Genomic DNA, 26,095 nt, shown 5'->3' on the forward strand with positions numbered 1-26,095 from the left:
CTATCTTGTTGCTTCTTAAGACATGGATTTAACCACTCAAGTCTTACTTTTATGCTGTCTTTATGTGCTTTTTGGAGATTTAAAGTTCTGGCCACCATTCACTTGCATTGTATAGATGTACAAAGCTGAGATATTCTTCTAAAAATCATTGTTTGTGTTAAGCAGAAGAAATAAATGAATTACACATCTGGGATGGCATGAGGGTGAGAAAATTATGAGAGAATCATTTTTGGGTGAACTATCTCTTTAAAGTTACAAAAGACCAAAACAAAAATATAAGCTATCAATCATTTATTAAAGAAATGTCAGAAGACTAGTTTGTGGTAACAAGGACATTGTGTTTTGTGTATTACACTGTAAATAGCCTACTGGAAACACTGTAATTATAAGTAATTACACTGTAATGAGTTGTAATATGAGATTTAAAATGAAGGTTGTATATTGCACATTTGCCTTTTGCTGTTTTTTGGTAACACTTTTAAGTACATTAAGATTCCATTTGTTAATGTATTACGTCATGCACAAACAATGATAGATGTGTAATTTTACATCATTTATTAATCTTAGTGTAAGAAAATAAAAATACAATTGTTCATTGTTAGTTTATGTTAATTCATAGTGCATTAACTAATGTTAATTAATAAATGTTTTTATATTTTTTAATGTATTAGTATATGTTGAAACTAACATTTACTAAGATTAGTTAAGGCTGTATTAGTATTGTTTATTGTTAGTACGTCAATTTTATTGACTAATCTTAACAAATGGAACCTTACTATAAAGTGTTACCTGTTAATTTTATTGTTTTTATTTTGTATTGATTTTTTTATTTTGTGACAGAAAAAAAGCATTTTGTGTCAAGCAGTCCTTGGCTTCTTACTGGATTTTGTTGTCCAAAGGCACAAGTATTGCTAAATTTTGCATCTCTAAAGTGCAACATGCTGACAACATAAGAAGGAAAGCAAATCTTCAGTCTCATTCAGTATCCAAATGAAACTTTTTATGATCATTTAATATGCATCATGCTTCATGCAAAGACATACATATGTATTTGTAAAAAGCCCACATTCAGATGCAGATGTAGATTAAAGCTAAAATGTGGACATTGAGAGAGCAACATTTGGACAATACGTATTTTTACATTTTGTTTGTCAGCCTAATGATTCTACAGATTGTTACAATTTCTTTGTGAAAACATTTTGAATATGCTACAGGACATAAGCATTGATGCACAAGTGAAAATGTGTATGTTTTGTGTGTGTGTGAGTGTGTGTCTGTCTGTCTGTTAATTATAGTGCAGGCTAATTAGGGCAGGCATAAATTAGGTATGGTTTGTTTAAAAGGTTGTAGGTTCATAGGTCTCCAGTCTCCCCATCAAATGGTATAGTATCCAACTCCATTTGAATACTGCCTGGCTCAATGCTTCCTCCCCAGCCAATGGGTGTGCGATTAAATGAGGGCCGTGCGCTTATATCATGCTGGTACACCACTGTTGGTTCAGGCTCCTCAGTCACTTCGATGTCTGGCAGCTGAAAGGTCATCAGCTGAGCAGCCTTCTCAAAGCCCCCATAGGGTAGAGCACTCCTACACAGTTTAAAAGACACATAATGAAGACAAAAAGTAACAGGATTGATAATAGTACAATTATAGCCAGATGCAAGTGCAATGAGGCACCTGTTGAAGCTCTTAAATTTGCTTAGCTCCTTAGAAGCAGAGGGTCCTGACATTTGAGGCTTCATTGTGGCTAGAAGCTCTTCATTGCCCTTCATAGCCCGTTCCCAAGGTGAAGTATATGTCTTCACATGTTCAGTGCCTTTTTTAGCATTTTCCAAAGCAGCGTTAGCATTTTCCTCACCTATTGAGAAAGAGAAATATAAACTGATTGAAAGGGATCAGTCATGTACACCTATATAAAAGTGTCTGCTATGTAGAGATTAATTAATTTGTTAACACCGTTTTCATCATGAGTCTCAAGGGCAGTTTAATGTGGGTAAATTGGCTAGTGTTTCAAGGTCTCATTAGCCTCTTTTCCACTATTGGGCCATATAAGTGCATGCCAGGACCAGTTGCATTACCACCATCACTTCCAGGGCTTCATCGTGCCTCCTCGGGCCAACTGACAAGAGCAATGGCCCGCCGATTACCCTTGGGCCAAAGATGGCCAACTGGTGATTGAGGCAGGGTCATTGTCAAAGGCAAAGTCAGGTCAGATGTTTAAGCACCAAGATCCTCCTTTCCAAATTATTCATATCTAGCTACCAGCTTACCAGGAGAATGTAGAAACGTCAGTACTGGTCAGTAGATGAAATCAGGGATTTTCTGAATATTTGAGCTGATGAAAATGTGCAACATCTTTCAGTATACTGTAGCCAAACATGCCAAGTTGTGTATCCAGCATACAACGGTACAAGTTCCGGAAACAAACGTGGGCACAAGCTAGCTAGGAGTCTGATACCTCAGCTTGAGTTTCCCTCTTGCTTGTGAAATGGATGGTGTGTAAAGTTGGCACCAGGGCGGCATATTAAGGGCAGGTTTTAGGGCAACGCTGCGGGGCTATTGGCCCGATGGTGGGAATGCAGATCGATTTTGGTCTTGTGGCCAGAGGCTATTGGCCCCGGCTGACAAGTTGCCCGATAGAAAAAAAGCAGCTATTCTGGCTACCTACTCACTGTGTGAGGCATCTCCTGACACACCATCCTTCCCCCCGGCTCCTGCTCCAGCTCCTGCTGTCCCTATAGCACCTCCAGTGAGCCCATCTGCTGCCAGCCCACCCCCTGCTCCCTTGCCATAGCTTTCTGGTTTAGGAGGAGGCACTGGTGCTTGGATAGACCCACCAGCATGGCCAGCCATCTGTCCACCAATCAGGGAGCCACCAACATCCATCATCTGGCCCCCCAGACTGGGCACAAACTTCTGGAGGTTATCCTTACGCAGAGATCAGTAACAATATAATGGAAATGATGGGATCAGAATGATTACAGAATGAAGAATATTTATAGAGAATACATTTAGATAGATTTTATAATTACAACATAAGAACAGTTTGATGCATAAAATCTACCATCTGAGAGAAGTTTATTGATAACTACAGTATATTGAGTTTTTAACATTCCTTACCATAGACTCACTATTGAAGAGGTCAGGGTTGTTCTCATAGATAAACCTCTCCACACGAATCTGTCTCATCTTGAACATCTTGGAGCCTTTGTTCTTCATCAGGGACAGTTCCTCCAGCATGGTATCCTTTGGTGTCCTTATCTTTTTCCCCAAATCAAACTCTGAAGCCTCAGGCTTTGAATCATACTCTAGAATTGAAGTATTATACAACAGTTAGTTCCAGTCCTCAAATCTGATTGAACAAATGTCCCACCAAGAGTGCTGATATACAGTCCAACACCACATTGATGCTTCACTATATGTATCACTCCACTTCTCTGTGTTCATGGCTTTCCAAATATTCATAGTTCATTTTGATTTATTTCACTGATTCGCTCAGTGTCCATTTCTGGAGAATGCATATTTACTCCAGTAGGTGGCGACAAATGAGCATTATGTTAAAAGTGAGTGATTCAATCATTGAATTGAATTATTCAATCATTAAAAACTCAGAGTAATTTACCACAGAAACAAAGGAAGTGAAGGAGGATGATTGTTCACTGAAAAGATTCATTCAAAAACCCTGAACCATTTATGAATGAAACACATAGTTCAAAACAGAGTATAGTGCAGAGAGTGGAGTTGGCTTGGTGCTTTGGCTTTTTTTAGAAGTATGTTTACTGTCGGAGAAGAAATGGTTGAACTAACTGGTACATTTTTGACTGAAATGTTATTTATTGTTATTTTTTGTTGAACTGTTGAATAAAAGTAATATCACACCCACAATTGTGCTGTTGTTCCATGCATAATTATATATTAAGGTATTAATTAATAACTAAGTTGGTGAAATTAATGGTCAAGATATTTACAAAACAGCGTGATCAATTTAACAGTAATAATAACATTAATATGAATAAGTTGAAAGCATGAAATTGGAAAGCTAGTACATTTTATTTATTCATGTTAATGCAAAGTGCAATCTGCATTATTGCATTTTTATATCTACATTTATTTATTTTGCAGATACCTTTATCCAAGGGCTTACAAATGAGGAACAATATGTACAAAAGCGATTCAATCACATTTGAAGTACCACAATACAAAATTCCAGAAAAGCTAGTGCATAGGTTTAATATTCCGGGAGACAACAGATAGAGAACTGAGAGATTTTCTTTAGCATCATAGTGCTGACAAAGCATTAGTTGAATTATAATTGTGCATCCTGTTATTAATATGAAGAGACTATATTTAGAAAGTGAAATATCTCCTGGGTTCTCTAGAACAGAGGTCATCCATGTTCAGTGTATCATTCATATTAATACAGGCGTATCTAGGTATTTTTCTACATTGAAATCATAACAGTAACCGGATAGCTATTAGTCATCCTGCCACCCACTGCTTGTGCTGGAAAATAATTCAAAGTTCCTTGGAAATGCTGATGACAGTGATCAAGTAAACTACAAACGTCAATTGAAACAAGAGTTATCTCTGCATTAGTTATAACATCACTGACTGCTTAACATAGAATAAATGACTGTGTGGTCACTTTAAAATAATTTTGCACAAGGACAGACAGCCAAATTAGCATAGTTAGTGAAAATACAGACATAAATGTCAAGATCACAGGAATTTTTCTCAGAAAAAACATCAACAGCAATCTCCTCACAAGCTATATTTTCTGTCTTTCCACAACAAAAGTTTCTTGATCTCATTTAAAAGTATAGAAAATAACGTGTCAATTAGTCAAGTTTTCCACCTGGAGATTCTTATGTAATATTCTTTCAGTGGAGTATGACTGAGTCTCATGATTATAATGGTGAGGAGAAGGGTGAGATAGTTCCCAATGAACAGTTTGAAAGTGGCATAAATAATGTTTTTACTTTTCTGTCTTTCTCTCTTTATGTCCTGATCATTCTGTCAACACCCTAAGAATGGCTGCCGACAGGTGCTGGACCATGTTAGATACTGTCTGTGTTTTTGTTATCGTCAAAGCCTCTAATCTCTTTAATGACAACATTCAAAGACACCTGTTCACCTGTCAGACTCAACAAGGCTAAAAAAAATACTCATGAATTATATATACTGCACCACAAAAGATATATAAAGAAAAACTGTTATTACCAGTGTATGTAAGATACAAGATATAAGAAAGGGCAGAATCTGTTAGTCTCAGAGCTCAAAATCATGGTCAGGAAATGTTATTCTTAGCAAAGCTTCCACCTTCGAGAAAATCTTGCATGACTACGTATAATGCATGGCGTACTTGCTTGGTTGTACAGTATGATTACATTCGTCAGTCAATATGCATGAATGTTGAGGACAAAGGCTTACCATCCTGGGTTATGTGTGACAGGTCAGTGATTATCTTGGTAGGCTTTTTCCTCTTGTTGGGTGGGGCTGGGGTTCCTGAGAGAGGCATGGTTTAAGACTGAGAAAAACAATATCAGATTAGAGGGTTTGATTAGATATCCATAATTATAAAACTATATCTAAACTATAACAAATATTGATATCTACTGTATAACAAATTCATATAACAGATGATTCTATAACTTTCAAAGCAAGATTCAGAGAAGAGTTGAAGAGGCCTCTCATGTTTGCTGAAACCATGTCTTTCAGTACAGGTAGATGACACTCTGATTATGGTTTGTGTAAAAAAAAACATCCAGACAACAATCTATACATAAAATAATCTAAATTATATTATGCATTAAAGGGGTCATGACATGAGGAATAACATTTTCTTTTTTTTAATATAAGGGGTCATTGTACTGTAAAAACATACTGTAAGTTTCAGAACTGAAAACTTCCTCCTTAATAAAAAAGAGCATTTATTTAAACCAAGCTACAAAAAGAGGCTTGTTTGGATTTCATGGAACTTGTGACGTCAGTGCACCCTTGGCCCCGCCCACTGGTGTTCAGTCAGTCATACAGGTGAAGAGGAGAGAGATCGGGCCTGTCATGCCTGATTCATCCAAAGTGGTCTTACACAGGACACCTTCATATACCTATCTGGATTTAAATGTTCTTCTACATAAACGTGCACGGCTTTGACCATTATCATACATCTCGCGCCACTTTTAAAAGATGCTAAAATAAAGGTTTCCCCAATTGTGTTACATTCAGCAGCGATGTCTTGTTGTGCTGTTCTGAAGACATACTGAACCGTATTTGCACCCATCTGTGCTATTTTTAATTATTGGTCTTTTGTAAACATGCACTGCAGGGAGTCTTTGATTGTTGTGATGTGTTTTCGGCGACGTGCACCACATTTTAAGAGCCGTAAAAGCGCAACTTTTAAAAACGCATGTCATTCTACTGCTGCCACTGACTGGGAGAAACACATGAAGTCTTGTGTGTAAACATACATGGAAGCTGTGAGATGTGAATACCAGCGTTCTGCTTTGGACTGTTGAAGCCGGTTGAAGCACTCAACATCACTGTGGATAGAATTACATTTGTGTATTCAGACGATTTCATTGTGAAACAGTCACAATAAGATTCAAGCTGGGCTGAATCTTATTGTGGACTGTTACTGAAAGACAGGGCAGTTCAAATTGGACTTTTGCCAAAAAACAGTAAACAACCAGTTAATTCATGAATATTTCATATGACATGACTGTTTGGTAGTTTATGGTGCTGCTTGAGTGAACAGTTTAATACATTTATTGGGAGTACAATATGTGTTAACCCTGCAATGTACTTTTATAATGTTTAGTAGAGTTTGTTCATTTCCTTTGGATTGTGTTTCAAAAACAGCTGTATTGGAAGGGCTTCATGATGTTAGCCAATCATAACAGTAGACATTTACATTGAAGTCTTAAAGGGCCAGACAGCTTAAAACTGAGCATTTCAGACCAAGGGCCAGAGACAGGGTGGAAAATTATTATATATGACTAAATTATAACTGTTTGGTGCAAAACAAATCAAAACAAAAAACTTTACTGACATTACAAGTGGAGCTCAAGGAAGGTAATAAAATTATTTATAAAAAAATAAAAAGAGTCCCCCCCATGTTAAATACATAAAAAAATACATTCAATACACATTCAAACAAAATCAATAAAACACATACCCAACTAAACTACAAATCCCTCTCCACAGCCACTCCTCGTGAACCCTCCAAAAAAAATAAAAAATAGCCCCCCCAATTCCTGACGAACAATTACCATTTCCCCAGCCTTCTGTTTTTTAGATGGCTTGGGGAAATGGTAATTGTTTGTCAGGAATTGGGGGGGCTATTTTGCTTTTTCGCTTCAAACGCCACCTCCTCACCCATCTCCCCAGACCATTCCCTAAATGAGGGTGCCCAAGCCGACTTCCATCCCCTGAGGATGATTTTTTTTTACCAATCATGACTCCGGCTAGGACACAACTTTTTAAATAACTGTTTGGGGCTAAATGAAAGATCAGTGTTCAACACCTCACACATAAATTTCTGAACACCCAACCAAAATTCTTGGATCATTACACATCCCCATAATACACGTATTGTGTCTCCATCTTCTGATTGGCACCTGCAGAAGGTGGTTGTGTCTTTAAGACCCAACCTATACAATCTAGAGGGGGTCCAGTAGAACAGATGCAAAATCTTAAATTGCATCAGATGTACCCTAGCATCTCTAGATTCAGACTTAATACTTTTTAGGATCCTAACCCACAGTCCCTCTCCAATATCAGGTTTAAATCCTTCTCCCAAAATCTCTTGAGAGAAGACGAAGCTCCATCCCCCAGACTCTGAATTAACAAGGAGTAATACACTGATGCTTCATGACCTTTTCCAAAAGCAGTAATCTCCACTTCCAGAGTATCTGCCGCTTTGGGGGGTGTACACTACTCCCAAAAATAGTACAGAGCAGGTGGCGCAGCTGTAAATGCCTAAAAAACAGGGATCTAGGAATCTTAAAACATTGAACCAAATTATCAAAACATCTCAGTACTCCACTCTCATATATGTCACGGACTGTAGTAACCCCCCTCCCAATCCACTCTGACCAACAGAAAGGGGACTTTTTAATATGTAATTTAGGGTTCAGCCACATGCTTAAGGCAACATTTAAATAAATGTCTTAATTAAACACTCTGGACACTTTTGTCCAAACCACATGCAAATGCAAGATAACGGGGTGTGACTTAACTTCTCCGATTAATTTGATCGAAAGGCTTTGCAATGGCGAAATAGGGGCAAGGACTTCTTGTTCGATACGAAACCAGGGAGGGGCTCTCTCGGGTGGGAGCGAAAATGGGCCATATGTCTAAGACTGAACACATAATAATAAAACTAAATCTTGGGCAGGCCTAGCCCACCTTTGTCAATCGGCCTATGTAGCCTAACTTATTATCATCTCCAGTTCTTGAGTTGGAGTTTCTGTTTCATCTGATCTGTGTATGTTTTGATTGCCAATCCAGTGCTGGAATGTGTTATTTTGAATTTATTATAAATGTTTTTTTCTGATTGTTATCAATGTCATTTAATGTCAGCATTTTTTTTTTTTTTTTTTCTCGGAATAGAAGCGAAACTGTGAAATTTCCCCACCACTGAGGAGCTTTTTTTTCCCTCTCTCTAAAAGTCAGGGCATCAGCATTTCCTTGCTCCAGTACCACTCCATCACAAGCATAGGCTCACATTTACAAGAAAGATGGATTTTGTCAAATAGGCCGATAATAAGACAGTTTGATCACAAATACAGAAAATGACAGATGTTGAGAATGAACATGAGTGCGGGAGGAAGCCTGCAGTAATAATGAGCAACCACAAGCACATATTCATTGTGAAATAAAAAGACTTGTGGAAAGAAAAATTACAACTTCTCTGTTCACATTGGAGGAAACAAAAATAGTACGTCTTTCTCCTCTTTTGGATTAATAACCTATAGGCTATGCACAATTTCGAAAATTCATAAAGGCTGATAATATATCAGGCTTGCAAATACCCTATGGATAATGCACAAACATGAAAAAGATTTCTATAATTGTATCCAAATGAATTTGCTGATTTGGATTAAAACATCCCATAAATACTTAGTATAAATTGTTCAATATTTCTATATTATTTTATTTATAAATAAAATTAGATTGGTGTGAATCTTAACTAAAGAAGTTTACAGACATTTAAAGAAAATGTATTAAAAGTAAAATAGTAATTAAAATAACGTTGTAAAGAAAATGCATGATACATTTATAGAATAATAAAGAGAAAATGCAATCATTTATTTATTTTCATTTTGTATTTATTTAATTCAGAGAGCTTTCATATTGCTGACGTGTTTCACTTTTCTCCAAGTAGGCCTATGTTTATTTATTTATTCAAATTTTTATATAAAATGAAAAGAAGAAAAAACATAGAAAGTGCTTGAGTAAAGAGATAACTGTGCACAAATGTTGCTATGGTGGCGCACACACGGAGCAGGTTTCTTTCTAAGTGAATTGGGGTGTGAGAGAGGACTGCGGTCAAGCCAGCCGCCACATCGAAATGAGCGGTCAAACTAGCCGCACCTATATTTCGTGGTGTGCGTATACACTGGTTATTGCGGTATGACCGTCAGAACTAAAACAGGTTAAAGGGTAACTAAACACCTGCTCAGAGTCTGACTCCACCCACTAGAAATATTTGAAAATGCAGGAAAAGTGGGCAGACCCCGGCGGGGATAGAGGGAACGAACCGAGTGCGGGGCTGAGCGGGTGGGGGCACCTGAGACTAGTAGTGACGGATTAATTGACAGCTGCTGTCAGACTCTATGTTATTATTATTTCTCACACGGTATCAAGACGACATGTACATGAATCTGGCGTGGTGAGCTGGAACCTGCTTACGTCAGCTGTCACCGCTTACGTCACGAAGTACCGCAACAGCCAATAGGAAAATTCAACTGCAGTAGCCACCGTTCAACCTGAAGAGGGCAGCACTCAGACGTTTTTACACCATTTATTGTAGAATTAAAACACTTTATACACAAATGTCAAAAAAATTACTTGAATCAATGACCAGTACTAATAAAGCCCCATGCTTACAGATCATTAACTAAAAAAAGTTGGTTTAGGGTTTAGATACCCTTTAAATTCCTGCGAAGGCAATTTCACATGCATTCATTTATTCTGTCTGTCTGTCTGTCAGAAAGAAAGAAAGAAAAGACAGAACGAAAGAAAGAAAGATTTTAGCACACCTCACAACCTGTCACTGCATGATATATTGAATTCCAAAATAAGAACCCCCCAAAACTTATATATTACCTTTTTTGTCCATACATTCAGAAAATCATAAAAAATAAAAGTCCTAGCTTCCACAGACCAATTTCACCTCAGGTGGAGAGGACACCTTCTCAAGGTGTGAACTACAATGTTTCAGGACATTCTGATTTTGTCTTCCAAAATAAGAGCCCCCCAAAACTCGAATATTAGATGTTTTGTTTACACATTCAGAAAATCATAAAAATAAAAGTCCTAGCTTCCACAGACCAATTTCACCTCAGATGGAGAGGACACCTTCTCAAGGTGTGAACTACAATGTTTCAGGACATTCTGATGTTGTCTTCCAAAATAAGAGCCCCCCCCCCAAAACTCATATATTACCTTTTTTGTCCATAGATTCAGAAAATCATAAAAATATAAGTCCTAGCTTCCACAGACCAATTTCACCTCAGATGGGGAGGACACCTTCTCAAGGTGTGAACTACAATGTTTCAGGACATTCTGATGTTGAATTACAAAATAAGAGCCCCCCAAACTCGAATATTAGATGTTTTGTGTACACATTCAGAAAATCATAAAAATAAAAGTCCTAGCTTCCACAGACCAATTTCACCTCAGGTGGGGAGGACACCTTCTCAAGGTGTCAACTACAATGTTTCAGGACATTCTGATGTTGTATTCCAAAATAAGAGCCCCCCCAAACCTCATATATTACCTTTTTTGTCCATACATTCAGAAAATCATAAAAATAAAAGTCCTAGCTTCCACAGACCAATTTCAACTCAGATGGAGAGGACACCTTCTCAAGGTGTGAACTACAATGTTTCAGGACATTCTGATGTTGTCTTCCAAAATAAGAGCCCCCCCAAAACTTAAATATTAGATGTTTTGTTTACACATTCAGAAAATCATAAAAATAAAAGTCCTAGCTTCCACAGACCAATTTCACCTCAGGTGGGGAGGACACCTTCTCAAGGTGTGAACTACAATGTTTCAGGACATTCTGATGTTGTCTTCCAAAATAAGAGCCCCCCAAAACTCGAATATTAGATGTTCCCCTTCTGTCGCTCTCTCCACGTTGTGTCAGAGAAGCGACACTAGGGGTCTCTCGAGCGCCGATATCCACCTCTGATCTATGAAAAAAGGCCAATGAGAGTTGGCAGCCAGTATTTGCATGTCCCGCCCCCGGACATACGGGTATTTAAGCAGCGCAAATACGGGAGTTCATTCAGAAAATTTCTTCGGAGCCGATGGTCGTGTCTGCAATTGCTGTGTGTTACACACCGAGTTCCTGTCATTCCTCTGCTGCATGCTGTTGGATTCTACGGCGCACAACAGCGGCTTTCTCCTGTTTGCACAGCTGTGCATTTCCTGCCCCTGAGCGCTTCGACAGTGCAGATTATAAAGATCTCTCACGAGTCCTTTCTTTCATAAAAGAGTGATTTTATTTAAAAGAGTAATTTCCTCTAAAAGAGCAATACACAGCGGCGTTGAACGTCCTTTTAAGGACGCGTCTTTATTAAGATGCCTTTCCGCACCTGTGTTGTTCCTGGATGCGGTAGAATACTCTCCGCTTCCGACGGCCATAGGCGTTGTCTCGTGTGTCAGGTAGCGATCACACCGAAGCTGCGTTTGCGGATGGTTCATGTTCTCACTGCGAGAACATGACCATGACAACGCTGCGGTCGCAGCTTACCGTAAGCAAGCCACTCCAGCCGCCCCCCCGTGTCGCTCCTTCTTCCCACGGGATTGAGGACGATGCGGCTGGCGATGGAGGCGATTCTGGGATGGTAGCGGGTGCAGCTCCGCCGGGTAGGGCTGTTGCGCTCCATCTATGCCCCGGAAGCCCTACCACCTGGCGGGGCCGCCCTGTACTCCCTTCCCGGACCTGTAGAGCAACATCCTTGCTGACCGCAAAGGCCTACAGTGCCACCGGACGTGCCGCTTCCGCCCTGCATTCCATGGCTCTCCTGCAGGTCCACCAAGCCAAGGCACTGCGAAACATGCATGGGGGTGGCCCTGATCCCGACGCGCTGCAGGAACTGCGCTCAGCGACCGACCTCGCCCTCAGCCCCACGATTGTTCCCCCGGCCGGCCGGTTCAGACGAGTCCAGAGGACGCCAGCATCAGACCTCCTCCTCAGTCACGAACCCGCCCCCCCGCCGGGTGCGCGGAGCAAGGTAAGTGCTTTGAGTTTATTCTCAGCACCAGAGCCTCGGGACGCTACGTTGCTTCCCGACGCCGTGTTACCTGTTCCGCACCGCTGCGAAGCCCTGCCAGGTACGTACAAAATACTCGTCCCCTTGGTGCCCCTAGCACGGAGCTTAGAGGCATGGCTTTCACTGCCCAACCCGTCGTGCTGGCTGCACCGGACCATTCGACTCGGTTACGCAATTCAGTTTGCCAGGTCTCCGCCCCCCCCTTCGTGGGCGTTAATTTTTCCGCAGTGCACGACAAACATGCTCAGTCCCTGCGTGAAGAAATCGCCACCCTTTTAATCAAGGACGCGATAGAGCCTGTCCCTCCAACCGAAACGAAGAAGGGTTTCTACAGCTCTTACATTGTTGTACCCAAGAGCGGCGGCGGCTTACGACCGATCTTGGACCTGCGAGTTTTCAATCGGACCTTGTCCAAACTCCCGTTCACAATGCTCACCCAGAAACAAATTCTACCTGGCGTCCGGCATCTAAATTGGTTCGCAATACGCTAGACCTGAAGGACGCGAACTTCCACGTCTCGATTCTCCCTCGACATCGACCCTTCCTGCAGTTCGCGTTCGACGGACAGGCGTATCAGTACAAAGTCCTCCCCTTCGGCCTGTCTCTGTCCCCTCGCATCTTCACGAAAGTCGCAGAGGCGGCTCTTGCCCCGCTCCGAGGAGCTGGCATATGCATACTCAATTACCTCGACGACTGGCTCATTCTGGCCCCCTCGCGAGAGTTACTATGCGCGCACAGAGACCAGGTGCTCAAGCACCTCAGCCGTTTGGGGTTTCAGGTCAACTGGGAGAAGAGCAAGCTCACCCCTGTCCAGAGCATCTCTTTTCTCGGTTTGGAGTTAGACTCAGTCTCAATGACAGCACGTCTCTCCAACGAGCGTGCTCAGTCAGTGCTGAAATGCCTCGCTTCCGTCAAGCCAGGCGCCGTGATCCCTCTAAAACGTTTCCAACAGCTCCTGGGGCATATGGCATCCTCCACGGTGGCCGCGCCGCTGGGGTTGATTCATATGAGACCACTTCAGCACTGGCTCCAGACTCGAGTCCCGAGACGAGCATGGCGCCGCGGCACGCACAACGTGAAAGTTACCACTGCCTGCTGCCAAGCCTTCAAACCCTGGACAGACATCTGCTTTCTACGGGCAGGAGTACCCTTGCAGCAGGTGTTCCGACGCGTTCTGGTTACAACTGACGCCTCCAACCTGGGTTGGGGCGCCGTGCGCAACGGGCTCTCAGCCGCAGGTGGAACCGAGGCCCGCTGCGTTGGCACATCAACTGCCTAGAGCTGCTGGCTGTTTTTCTTGCCATGAAGAGGTTTCTCCCGTTAATTCGGGGCAAGCACGTCCTAGTCAGGACAGACAACACCACGGTGGTAGCCTACATAAACCGCCAAGGCGGAGTACGCTCCCTCCACATGTCACAGCTTTCCCGTCGTCTCCTCCTTTGGAGCCAGCAGCGACTCAAGTCACTGCGCGCCACTCACATCCCCGGCAACCTCAATGCGGTAGCGGATGCGCTGTCAAGACAGAGCTTGCCCGGCAGAGAGTGGAGGCTCCACCCCCAGTCGGTTCAGCTGATTTGGGACAGGTTCGGCAAGGCCCAGGTAGACCTGTTTGCCTCCCAGGAAACCTCCCACTGCCCGCTCTGGTATGCCCTGACAGAGGCTCCCCTCGGGGCAGATGCTCTGGTGCACAGCTGGCCTGTGGGCTGCACAAGTACGCATTTCCCCCAGTGAGCCTTCTTGCACAGGTGCTATGCAAGGTCAGGGAGGACGAAGAGCAAGTCACTCTGGTGGCCCCCTACTGGCCCACCCGGACTTGGTTCTCGGACCTCACGCTCCTCACGACAGCCCCTCCCTGGCGAATTCCCCTGAGGAAGGATCTTCTTTCTCAGGGATGGGGCACGCTCTGGCACCCGCACCCAGACCTCTGGAACCTCCACGTCTGGCCCCTGGACGGGACGCAGAAGATCTAGCCGGCCTACCACCGACCGTCATAGATACTATCAACCAAGCCAGAGCCCCCTCGACCAGGCATCTTTACGCCCTAAAGTGGCGTCTGTTCGCATACTGGTGTTCTTCCCAAGCCGAAGACCCACAGAAGTGCGCGGTTAGGTCAGTGCTCGTGTTTCTACAGGAGAGGCTGGAGAGGAGGCTGTCCCCCTCCACCCTCAAGGTGTATGTCGCCGTCATCGTGGCTCACCACGACACGGTAGACGGCAAGTCTCTTGGTAAGCACGACTTCATTGTCAGGTTCCTAAAAGGTGCCCGGAGGCTGACTCCCTCCCGGCCTAACCTGTTCCCCTCCTGGGATCTCTTGGTCGTCCTCACAGGCCTCCAGAGACCCCCCTTTGAGCTGCTAGATTCAGCTGGATTCAGGGCCCTCTCTCTCAAGACCACCCTGCTGATCGCGCTCGCCTCCATCAAGAGGGTCGGGGACCTGCAAGCGTTCTCTGTTAGCGACACTTGCCTGGAGTTCGATCCGGCAGACACTTACGTGATCCTAAGACCGCGACCGGGCTATGTGCCCAAGGTTTCTACCACACCCTTCAGGGATCAGGTAGTGAACCTGCAAGTGCTGCCCCGGGAGGAGGCAGACCCAGCCCTTTCGTTGCTGTGTCCAGTATGTGCTTTGCATATCTATCTGGACTGCACACAGAGCACTAGACGCTCTGAGCAGCTCTTTGTCTGCTTCGGGGGACAGCGGAAAGGGAACGCTGTCTCCAAACAGAGGTCCGACCACTGGGTTATCGATGCCATTTCATTGGCATATCACACCCAGGCCGTGCCCCCCCCTTGCGGGTTCGAGCTCACTCCACCAGGGGTGTTGCATCCTCGTGGGCACTGGCCAGGGGCACCTCCCTAGCAGACATCTGTAGAGCAGCGGGCTGGGCAACACCTAACACTTTTTCGAGATTTTGCAATCTCCGAGTTGAGTCAGTATCGTCCCGTGTTTTCTCAGGTCCGAGCCCGTAGAACTCGGTAGCACGCTGACGATCTGACCGGGTGAATCGCTTGCGCCTAGCGCCCTTTCCCTCAACCGAGGGAAAACAGTGCGCCTCCGTTCCCATGAGATCCCGTCTTCGGGTCGCTGGTTGACTCCTCCCTAGCCCTCGTGGGTCCGCAGTTCAGCGGAGGAACTCGCCGACCCAAGCCACTGCGGGTACCTCAAGTTACCCTGTACAGTTATAGGTGCTCCGCAGGTAAGGCCTCCTGTTCGGACTCCCCCTGTGTGTAATGCCACGGTACTGTCCCCTCACGAGCGGACCCCCGTGTCTCCCTTAGACAGTTACAGCTGCCTCGGTCGCCGTGCTGTTCGCTACCCCCCCCCAGGAGGTTGGGTCTACCACCGCACCAACTTTTCCACATAGGTCCTAAGTTAGGCCATCTGATGTATTTGCCACTTTTTGCCTCCCCTGCCGGGTAGGTGTGGCCTCCACAGGGTCTTCTCCACCCTGAAAGAAGGGCTAAGACCCCCTTCCCTCAATGCGTGTAAGGGCCCCGGCCGTAGTTGCTCTATGCGAGAATCATAGAGAGAAAAAAGGCCCAGCCAGGCTGGCCCGTTCCCAGGTTGGTGGCCATCACCTTGTTCCCCCCTTCAGGGTAACGATAAGGAGTCTGATGGCTTGAATGGGGCATTGGGGAAGGGTACGTGCAGCCTGATACAGTTGGTCGTCCTGCACGTAAGAATACCTACTCGCTCCTGTATCAGCAGTTCACGTACACGGCTCAGCGCATGGCACTTTATAAGTGGACCCCTAGTGTCGCTTCTCTGACACAACATGGAGAGTGCGACAGAAGGGGAACGTCTAGGTTACGTATGTAACCTCCGTTCCCTGATGGAGGGAACGAGACGTTGTGTCTCCCCCGCCACGTCGCTGAGCCGAGCCACTGTTGTGGCCAGACCATTTCCGGCTCCTCAGAAAAATCCTGAATGAACTCCCGTACTTGCGCCGCTTAAATACCAGTATGTCCGGGGGCGGGACATGCAAATACTGACTGCCAACTCTCATTGGCCTTTTTTCATAGATCAGAGGTGGATATCGGCGCTCAAAAGAGACCCCTAGTGTCGCTTCTCTGACACAACGTGGAGAGAGCGACAGAAGGGTACATCTAATATTCGAGTTTTGGGGGGCTCTTATTTTGGAAGACAACATCAGAATGTCCTGAAACATTGTAGTTCACACCTTGAGAAGGTGTCCTCCCCATCTGAGGTGAAATTGGTCTGTGGAAGCTAGGACTTTTATTTTTATGATTTTCTGAACGTGTAAACAAAACATCTAATATTCGAGTTTTGGGGGGCTCTTATTTTGGAAGACAACATCAGAATGTCCTGAAACATTGTAGTTCACACCTTGAGAAGGTGTCCTCCCCATCTGAGGTGAAATTGGTCTGTGGAAGCTAGGACTTTTATTTTTATGATTTTCTGAATGTATAAACAAAACATCTAATATTCGAGTTTTTGGGGGGCTCTTATTTTGGAAGACAAAATCAGAATGTACTGAAACATTGTAGTTGACACCTTGAGAAGGTTTCCTCCCCACCTGAGGTGAAATTGGTCTGTGGAAGATAGGACTTTTATTTTTATGATTTTCTGAATGTGTAAACAAAACATTTAATATTCGAGTTTTGGGGGGCTCTTATTTTGGAATTCAACATCAGAATGTCCTGAAACATTGTAGTTCACACCTTGAGAATGTGTCCTCCCCATCTGAGGTGAAATTGGTCTGTGGAAGCTAGGACTTTTATTTTTATGATTTTCTGAATCTATGGACAAAAAAGGTAATATATGAGTTTTGGGGGGGCTCTTATTTTGGAAGCCAACATAAGAATGTCCTGAAACATTGTAGTTCACACCTTGAGAAGGTGTCCTCTCCATCTGAGGTTAAATTGGTCTGTGGAAGCTAGGACTTTTATTTTTATGATTTTCTGAATATATGGACAAAAAAGGTAATATATGAGTTTTGGGGGACTCTTATTTTGGAAGACAAAATCAGAATGTCCTGAAACATTGTAGTTGACACCTTGAGAAGGTTTCCTCCCCACCTGAGGTGAAATTGGTCTGTGGAAGATAGGACTTTTATTTTTATGATTTTCTGAATGTGTAAACAAAACATTTAATATTCGAGTTTTGGGGGGCTCTTGTTTTGGAATTCAACATCAGAATGTCCTGAAACATTGTAGTTCACACCTTGAGAAGGTGTCCTCTCCATCTGAGGTGAAATTGGTCTGTGGAAGCTAGGACTTTTATTTTTATGATTTTCTGAATGTGTACACAAAACATCTAATATTCGAGTTTTGGGGGGCTCTTATTTTGGAAGACAACATCAGAATGTCCTGAAACATTGTAGTTCACACCTTGAGAAGGTGTTCTCCCCATCTGAGGTGAAATTGGTCTGTGGAAGCTAGGACTTTTATTTTTATGATTTTCTGAATGTATAAACAAAACATCTAATATTCGAGTTTGGGGGGCTCTTATTTTGGAAGACAAAATCAGAATGTCCTGAAACATTGTAGTTGACACCTTGAGAAGGTGTCCTCCCCACCTGAGGTGAAATTGGTCTGTGGAAGCTAGGACTTTTATTTTTATGATTTTCTAAATGTGTAAACAAAACATTTAATATTCGAGTTTTGGGGGGCTCTTATATTGGAATTCAACATCAGAATGTCCTGAAACATTGTAGTTCACACCTTGAGAAGGTGTCCTCCCCATATGAGGTGAAATTGGTCTGTGGAAGCTAGGACTTTTATTTTTATGATTTTCTGAATGTGTAAACAAAACATCTAATATTCGAGTTTTGGGGGGCTCTTATTTTGGAAGACAAAATCAGAATGTCCTGAAACATTGTAGTTCACACCTTGAGAAGGTGTCCTCCCCATCTGAGGTGAAATTGGTCTGTGGAAGCTAGGACATTTATTTTTATGATTTTCTGAATGTGTACACAAAACATCTAATATTCGAGTTTTGGGGGGCTCTTATTTTGGAAGACAAAATCAGAATGTCCTGAAACATTGTAGTTCACACCTTGAGAAGGTGTCCTCTCCACCTGAGGTGAAATTGGTTTGTGGAAGCTAGGACTTTTATTTTGTATGATTTTCTGAATGTATGGACAAAAAAGGTAATATATAAGTTTTGGGGGGTTCTTATTTTGGAATTCAATATATCATGCAGTGACAGGTTGTGAGGTGTGCTAAAATCTTTCTTTCTTTCGTTCTGTCTTTCTTTTTTTCTGACAGACAGACAGACAGAATAAATGAATGCATGTGAAATTGCCTTCGCAGGAATTTAACCTGTTTTAGTTCTGACGGTCATACCACAATAACCAGTGTATACGCGCACCGCGAAATATAGGTGCGGCTAGTTTGACCGCTCATTTCGAAGTGGCGGCTGGCTTGACCGCAGTGAGAGACGAGCGGAAGATCTCATCTGGCCATAATAATAGCATTCACGCTATATGGCTACGATGTTAAATTTCAGACACTGCCCAAACTTTGTTGGAGGCTGAAGTTCATCGCAAATGCTATTAATCAGTTGAACCGAAGATTACCGATTTTGCCCTACAACGAGAGATATCTAGAAATTTGTCTCAGACAGCGGAATCGTGGCCAAAATCATACAGTGTGCACCCGCCTTTAATCACTCTCAGGTTTGGGGGGTAACACGGTGATCTGATTGTTAATGGAGAGCAGCGGCACTCAGTATGTTTCCTTTCTTTACAAACCGAGTGTTTCATGGCTGGGTTGTGCAATGGTTGTTCATGGGCTGTGCCATCTTGGTCACCGGTGCTCTCACGCAAATTCCTGCTGCTGGAGCGGATTTTTCTGTGATTTTTTTTATCTACACATTGTTGATATGGCAACAAGTAAACAAATGAAGTTTTGTGTGAAAACATTTAAACAACGTGTGTGACAATCAACCCGCATTAGTTTGAGTCCCGGTGCTCTTCTAGGCTACGAATCTGAAAATGGCAATATGCGCTGAACACTTTTATGCTGAAAGTAAGTTTTCATAAATATATTTACTGATATAAAAATGTCAATTATATACAGTAGATATATGCAATATTCAGAATATGACAAAAATTTCAATTTTCATATCTGTATCATGCTTTTTTTTTTTTAAACACTTTCGGAATTTAAATGTGTACATAAATGCTCAAATATATGATCTCTAAATGTGTTTGTTCGTATATGGCCAGTGGCAAATTCTCAGGGCCAGCAAAGCCTTCTCTGGTGCATAATAGGCCTAATAAATACATTATTTTTAGCAAAAAATAAAAACGTATCCAATCAGAATTTATTCCTTGATGCTTAAATGTGAATTGTGACTGCTGTTTCACAAATCACATGCTGAAGCAGCGCGCGTTTGAGCTCCACCCTGTCAAGCCTTCAGAAATCCACAGAATCCCTCAACACTGCAGTGAATAGGCATCTAAAGTCAGATTGTCAGATTCATCAACCAATCAGATTGATTTATTTGTGCTTGCCGGTGTCGCCTTTAGGATATGTTACAGTCCACTTGCCTTCTGACTCGCCTTGAGTGACGCAATCATGCATCATGTTATTAGCACAATTACAGAGGTATATTATCATGATTTGTGAGTTCTCACTGCAAAACAACGCCAAAAAATGCAGCAATTTACATTGCAAATTTGAGAAAAGCAGAAGCAAATTCAGCCATTTTGTAATTCCAGCTAGCCGAATTACGTGGCCATTTCCTAAATACACAGTAATTTGATGACCAAAGTTGTGGCAATGTAACTGATTATGTTGTGACAACATAATGTGAAATTCCTGTATTCGTTGCCACAATGTAACTTTGGAACGGTGCCAGTCCATCATGATGACATTTTGCAACATCAAGGAACAATTGTTGTTTGTTGGTTACTGTCATATACAGTAGCTTAATGGTCCTGAGGGAATACTGTGTGATATACGGGAACGGGGGTTCAGCAGGAGTTACTGATATGTATGTTAGGATGACTTGTGAGTATTCATTCAACAGAAGCTAAAAGCTAGACATAAGACTCCATCGCAATCATTTACATGGTGTCAGAAGTGAACTCGTAAAGCAGACATGGCAAAATTGAATCCCCCGACAAACTTTTCCTTCATTAAGCTAGGAGAGTGGCTAGATTGGAAGCAGCATTTTGTGAGATTCAGAACCGCCACTAAACTAGACAAATAAGATGGCGCTGTGCTGGTGAGCAGCTTGATATAGTTGGTAATTACCAGTTGGTAATTTTTGATATTAATGATTATTCTGTAGGTGGACATGCAGTAGTCTAACCTAATCTTTGTCCTTATTTTCCCACCATAATTTAAAGGTGTAACACTTAAAGATGGGAAAGGAGGAAGCTGGGGCCGGCTTGACAAACAAATAGACATATATAATGACACTTTTCAATGTCCAAAGAAACAAAAACACGCACTGCTTTTCAGCCAGATGCGACATTCAGACACGCTAACAAGCTTCGTACATCTCTCTCCCATCTGGCCCTTAGTGATGGGTCGTTCATGAACGATTTGTTCAAAATGAACAAATCTTTTATGTGACTCAGAAGAATGAGTAGTCTCAGACTGATTCGTTTATTTTGTGTTGGCTACTCATGCACATTAAGAAACCTCCGTACATTTGTTACCTGATAACCGCATAGGCGCTTTACAGGAAACAGAAATGATTAGTTCAGCTTTCAACTCTTTTGGTCCAAGTCGTTCGTTATTTTGTCACGTGACAGCCATATACAGATTCCAGGGGTGAACTAATCTTCCTGTTTCTCATAAATTGTCCTTGACTGCATTATAATTTTTTTCCTTTTTGGGACTATAATCAAAGTTTGCGTAAGTAGACTTGTTGGGGGAGATTACTCATAACTGCCACATAACTGCAACAAAATTACAAGGCTAAATTACTTCTGTGCTCATTAAACTCTACCTAGACCAAATCCTAATGCATTGAACTACATTTGTTAACTTAAAGCAATTTTAGGGATGTATAAAAATGGTAAATGACTTCATTACAATATAATCTTCAGATCTACATATTTTTTCAATAAACAATAATATTACCAGGTGAACAATCCACATAAGACTTTAATGCCACACTTTTCAGTGTACATCGAAACATAAATGTGCTTTTCTGCGTAATAAACAAACACATTCAACAACACTCAACAGCCTTGCTTTTCATGCGTTTAAGCTTTAATTTGATACCAAGTTTGTGAACATTGATTTTTGATATAGAACAAAGCATTTGTTTTATAGCCACATTCAGATGGCCCAACTGTTGGCTAGTGACAGTTAACTGGTTTAAAATGGGCGTGTAAGACGGCTCCTGTAGCACACCCCCATTTTCACATGCAGTCACCAAAATTAGTACATATATAGTTCTCATCAAGCTGGACAACTTTCAGAAAAATAAGAATTAGCTCCGCCCAACAGGAAGTCTTCCATTTTTGATTTTTTACAATATTGCATTCTCTGAACTTTTAAATACTCCTCCTTGGGGATTCATGAGACTGTCACCACATTTAGACAAAATTATGCCAAGATATTGAAGATGCTATATTGCAAACAGATGCTATACTGCAATATTGTTCAACAATATTGAATGCTGTTGCCATAGCGAGGCATTAAATTAATGGCAAAAAATGGGAAACAGCAGTGTCTCACATCTTCTGTGTGCAATGTGTGATTTAGATCAAAATTTAGATGTTGGGGGCTAATCACATGGATTTGACAATTTTGGGTTATGGACATAGCGCCACCAGCAGGAAGCGTGGCTCTTAAAAGAGACTTTAAATTAGTTCTCTTATATTTACCCAAGTTGCTTCAAAATTGTCTAGAATAATGTCAAATGCCAAACGCATGTGTCCACCTTGCATTGTTTTCCGAAAGCCAACGGGTGGAAATGGACCCATGGTGTTTGGGCCCGTCATTGCTGCTTGCAGCTATATTTAAATTTTAGTATTTTAAAGCTGAAGTATTTCAGCACCACTAGCGCAACCAAATGGAATTGCGAAAATCAAAACAGCTTTCTTCAAACACCCCCCATCTGCCGTTGGTCAAAAAAAGAGATAGTCCTGCTGAAAACAAACAACAATTTTCATAGCGTAACAGAAACCGTGTTTACAGTTTGAGGAAATTAACCTATGTTGGATTATATATGCAGAAGAATTCCACCAACATTATTTGAATCTATGAAAAAAAACAGCCTTTCAGTTTGGAATGTGTCAACGTCATAAATCACAGGCCTTCACAAGAACCCCCCACCCAGTTAAAGCAGACTTTTCTTCTGTGCAAGGTTACCATCAGATTTGCACAACTCTAAGACAGTTTCATCTTAATCCAGGAACATTTTACACAAAGTCACAGTACTTTGCTGAATCAACCTTCTAACTTGTATAACTGACAAATGAATGATTACAGGCTGATGGAACTCTTTAAAATATGTGCAATCACTTATAATTGATAAATATAATCTTTAATTCTGTATGATTTATATAATTCTACTAAGAATGTAACTATAAGGTTTAACTTGATAAAATGCAATGATGTGTAAAACCAATATGATTTTATAACCAGATTTTCATGTTTTATTACCTACACGTATAACATCCATAAAAACGTCATGTTTAGTATGTAAAAACAAAATTGTGTTTGAAGAAAAATCTGATGACAATGAACATCATGTATCTTGTACCATTCTCAAGATAGAAAGCTCATGATTAAATATGCACTATTTTTGAGCGGGAAATTCTTAAGAGTCTGAAATGAAAGACCATAACTCAACTGTCGGAAAAGACAGCACAGTTGACCATGCGATTCTGAAAAGTCACTTCTGATTGGCGCAGGACACCTTTGGGGAATGCGGCCAATTTCAGTTAAAATAGTTCCAAACGGGAAGAATGCTCTCTCTTGACTCCGTTCTCTGAACACTCTTCCCCTGTGTTTGCTCTTCCGACCACTGCACTGCATCTCGCTGGATCCAAACTCATGACGTGAGATCCACAGGAAGGAGTGAGTAGGCCTCGCTTTTTTAAAAAAAGCAGTTGGATGCCCTGGTTGAAGCTGGTGACGTGCGAGCAGATGATTTCTTTTGTGCTGTCAGAAAGTTTTATCCAGAATGAGTGGATTACCTCCAGAATTGGAGCAGCTCATTGCTCACAAAAACTTGAGAGACTGAGAGACATCCCAGAGTGGAAAGATATTCAGAGAAACTTCTAACACTTCTACTCCAGAATCCCCGCTCTCAGTTTGATTGACAAAACCATGCTCTGATGAGTGGGCTTGCGCGAAAATCATTGTCACTTGTCGCATCACTGAGTGGAGCATGAACAAGATGGCCGTGTCTGAGAGATGAACATATGTTTTTCGTGAGCTGGAGAGCAAGACCATCAACTTGAGTCAAGGTGATGGAGTTTGTCTTGTTTTATGCCTGCCTTGGACATCTGCATCTGTGGAGCATGTGTTCTCATTAATGAACGCAGCATGGCCTCTGGATAAATCTAAACTCAGTATAACAGTCATGAAGGCAATGTAAAGAATTGTTGCTGAGATGAGACAGGAGACGTAGGATCTATGACTTTGACAAAGGGATACAAAAACTAGAGGAGATATATATATATATATATATATATATATATATATATATATATACATACACCATCAAGAACTAATGAGGGAATGGAAAACAGGTGAGAACAATCAGGAACAGAAGGCAATGATGAGGGCAGTGCATACTGGGAAATGTTGTCCGGGAATACACTTCACAATAAGAGTCCTAGGAAATCTTCGTATGTCTTAATTTTGGACTGGACTGTTCTGCATTGTACGATAAACTCTTGAAATACAAGTGCACACTGAGAAAAATTGCTGCAACTGAAAAGTACAAGGTATCAACAGTTACAGATGCGGATGCACCCTCTACTTCGCATCGATCTGCGCATAGGTAAGGATACATCATTTTCAGTTTTGCTGGGTGAGGGCTGTCCCGTTTTCCACAAGCAGGAATCTGGTCACCCTACTGACAGTAATTATCAAAACGTTTTACTTTCAAAGTCTGGACATGGAGGTAATTAAACAGTTCTTGGCAAGCAGTAATATGGCCTTATCTTCAAGAATTTTCATAATGTCCCATCAGCTTCACTGAGCACACAGTATACGTCATGTGCAGTTTCTTCAAGGATCTGTGAATGGCAAAAACTGCATCGACTTGTCTGTAACTCAATACAGTATGTCTATTTATAAACACTGTTTTGAAGCAAGACCTTTTAGCGATGAGTCATGGCATCGGTTTTATTGTCAGATACTTAGGTTCGTTCACAAACATACATGCATATAAACATGTACACAGTGACTTAACTCTGCTGAGAAAGCGAAAATCTCACTCAAACTGAAATGACACCATGGATGGATGTAGCGTTGGGATGAGGGGGCACAGTGACCCACCATGTAAAATAATCTCGAGCTGGGGTTCACCAGACTCAAGTTCCCCCAGCTGGACAGCACAGGATTTGCACTCCTTATAAAATCATCAGCCAGGCTAAAGGCGGGAGTGTGCAACACTTTCACACTTTCTTGCAGCAAAAGACATGAAGCAAACTGTACATATAAATTTGATTATTCCAAACAATACAAACATTTTGCATGTGCTGTTAATGGTTGCAAACTTGTTTTGTGGTTATCATGCCAGCAACAGATATTATTGCTGGTCATGTTCCTCTCCGGCATGCAGCTGTTAGTTTAACAGTGTGTGCTGTTAGTAAAGTGACAGAAAAAAAATCTCATAATCAACTTACCAAGGCTCTTGACTCCTTGAGGAAAGTGGTCTTAAAGGTACAGTGAAAACAGGCAAAGGCTGGTGGCTTAAGTTTACGAATTCCAGGGTACCTTTGACCTGTGGCTAGAACACGAACCCAGGGAGTGCAAAATCCAGTCGAGACTTGGATGACAGATATTCATGGAGGGGAGGGAGAGTTGGGGGAAGAAGGGGGAGTAAGGGATACGGAGGCTGCATTTGGTCTGCACAGCACTTTGCTGATAGGAATATCAAGAGACTAATATCTTTCTCGCAGATGCTTCATTGGCTAAATATAGTTAAGTGAGAGAAAGTGAGAGAGACTGGACGATTGCACACATAGCTTCACATTGGCAAAAGGGTATGAGGGTTGTGGCAGTAATAGATTTGCACTTTTTCACCTTTCATTAATCACCTACACTTCAAAAGGATTGTGGGCCCCCTAACTGTGCTAAATTTGTTTTTGTGATTTAAGCACTAAGATCCAGTGTTGGACAGGGCAGTGAATGTTATAACAATAAAACATGATTCTAAACAGTTTTAGTGCCAATTATAAAATTAATAAGAAAATAAACAAATTTGCAATTTCATACATTTGACATTACTGTACTGGGTTGTACACATTTGTGAACCGGAGAACTCATCAGATTCATTCTATCTTTGTCAATTCAGGAAGGATCCACTCATAAATAGAATCTAACCACATGTATAAAAGGGGAAAGCTTGGAGCAGCCATAAAAAGTGCCTGAACATTATCAGCACTAAATATAGGAAGACAACATATGTGTGAGAATAGAAC

At 41.9% G+C, this 26,095-nt stretch overlaps 1 protein-coding gene across 1 annotated transcript; it reads right to left on the reverse strand.

Moving 5' to 3' along the window:
- Nucleotides 1-283: 283 nt before the first annotated feature.
- On the reverse strand, nucleotides 284-25,463 carry LOC127660395 (myozenin-1-like). Its single transcript, XM_052150596.1, has 6 exons — nucleotides 25,298-25,463; nucleotides 5,428-5,524; nucleotides 3,118-3,305; nucleotides 2,670-2,925; nucleotides 1,675-1,855; nucleotides 284-1,584 (listed from the first exon to the last, which is right to left on the reverse strand). Exons 2-6 carry the CDS (start codon nucleotides 5,513-5,515, stop codon nucleotides 1,353-1,355), a joined length of 945 nt encoding a protein of 314 aa, XP_052006556.1. The 5' UTR covers nucleotides 5,516-5,524; nucleotides 25,298-25,463; the 3' UTR covers nucleotides 284-1,352.
- Nucleotides 25,464-26,095: the final 632 nt, after the last annotated feature.

This window comes from Xyrauchen texanus, chromosome 20, assembly GCF_025860055.1.
Source record: "Xyrauchen texanus isolate HMW12.3.18 chromosome 20, RBS_HiC_50CHRs, whole genome shotgun sequence".
NCBI lineage: Eukaryota > Metazoa > Chordata > Actinopteri > Cypriniformes > Catostomidae > Xyrauchen > Xyrauchen texanus.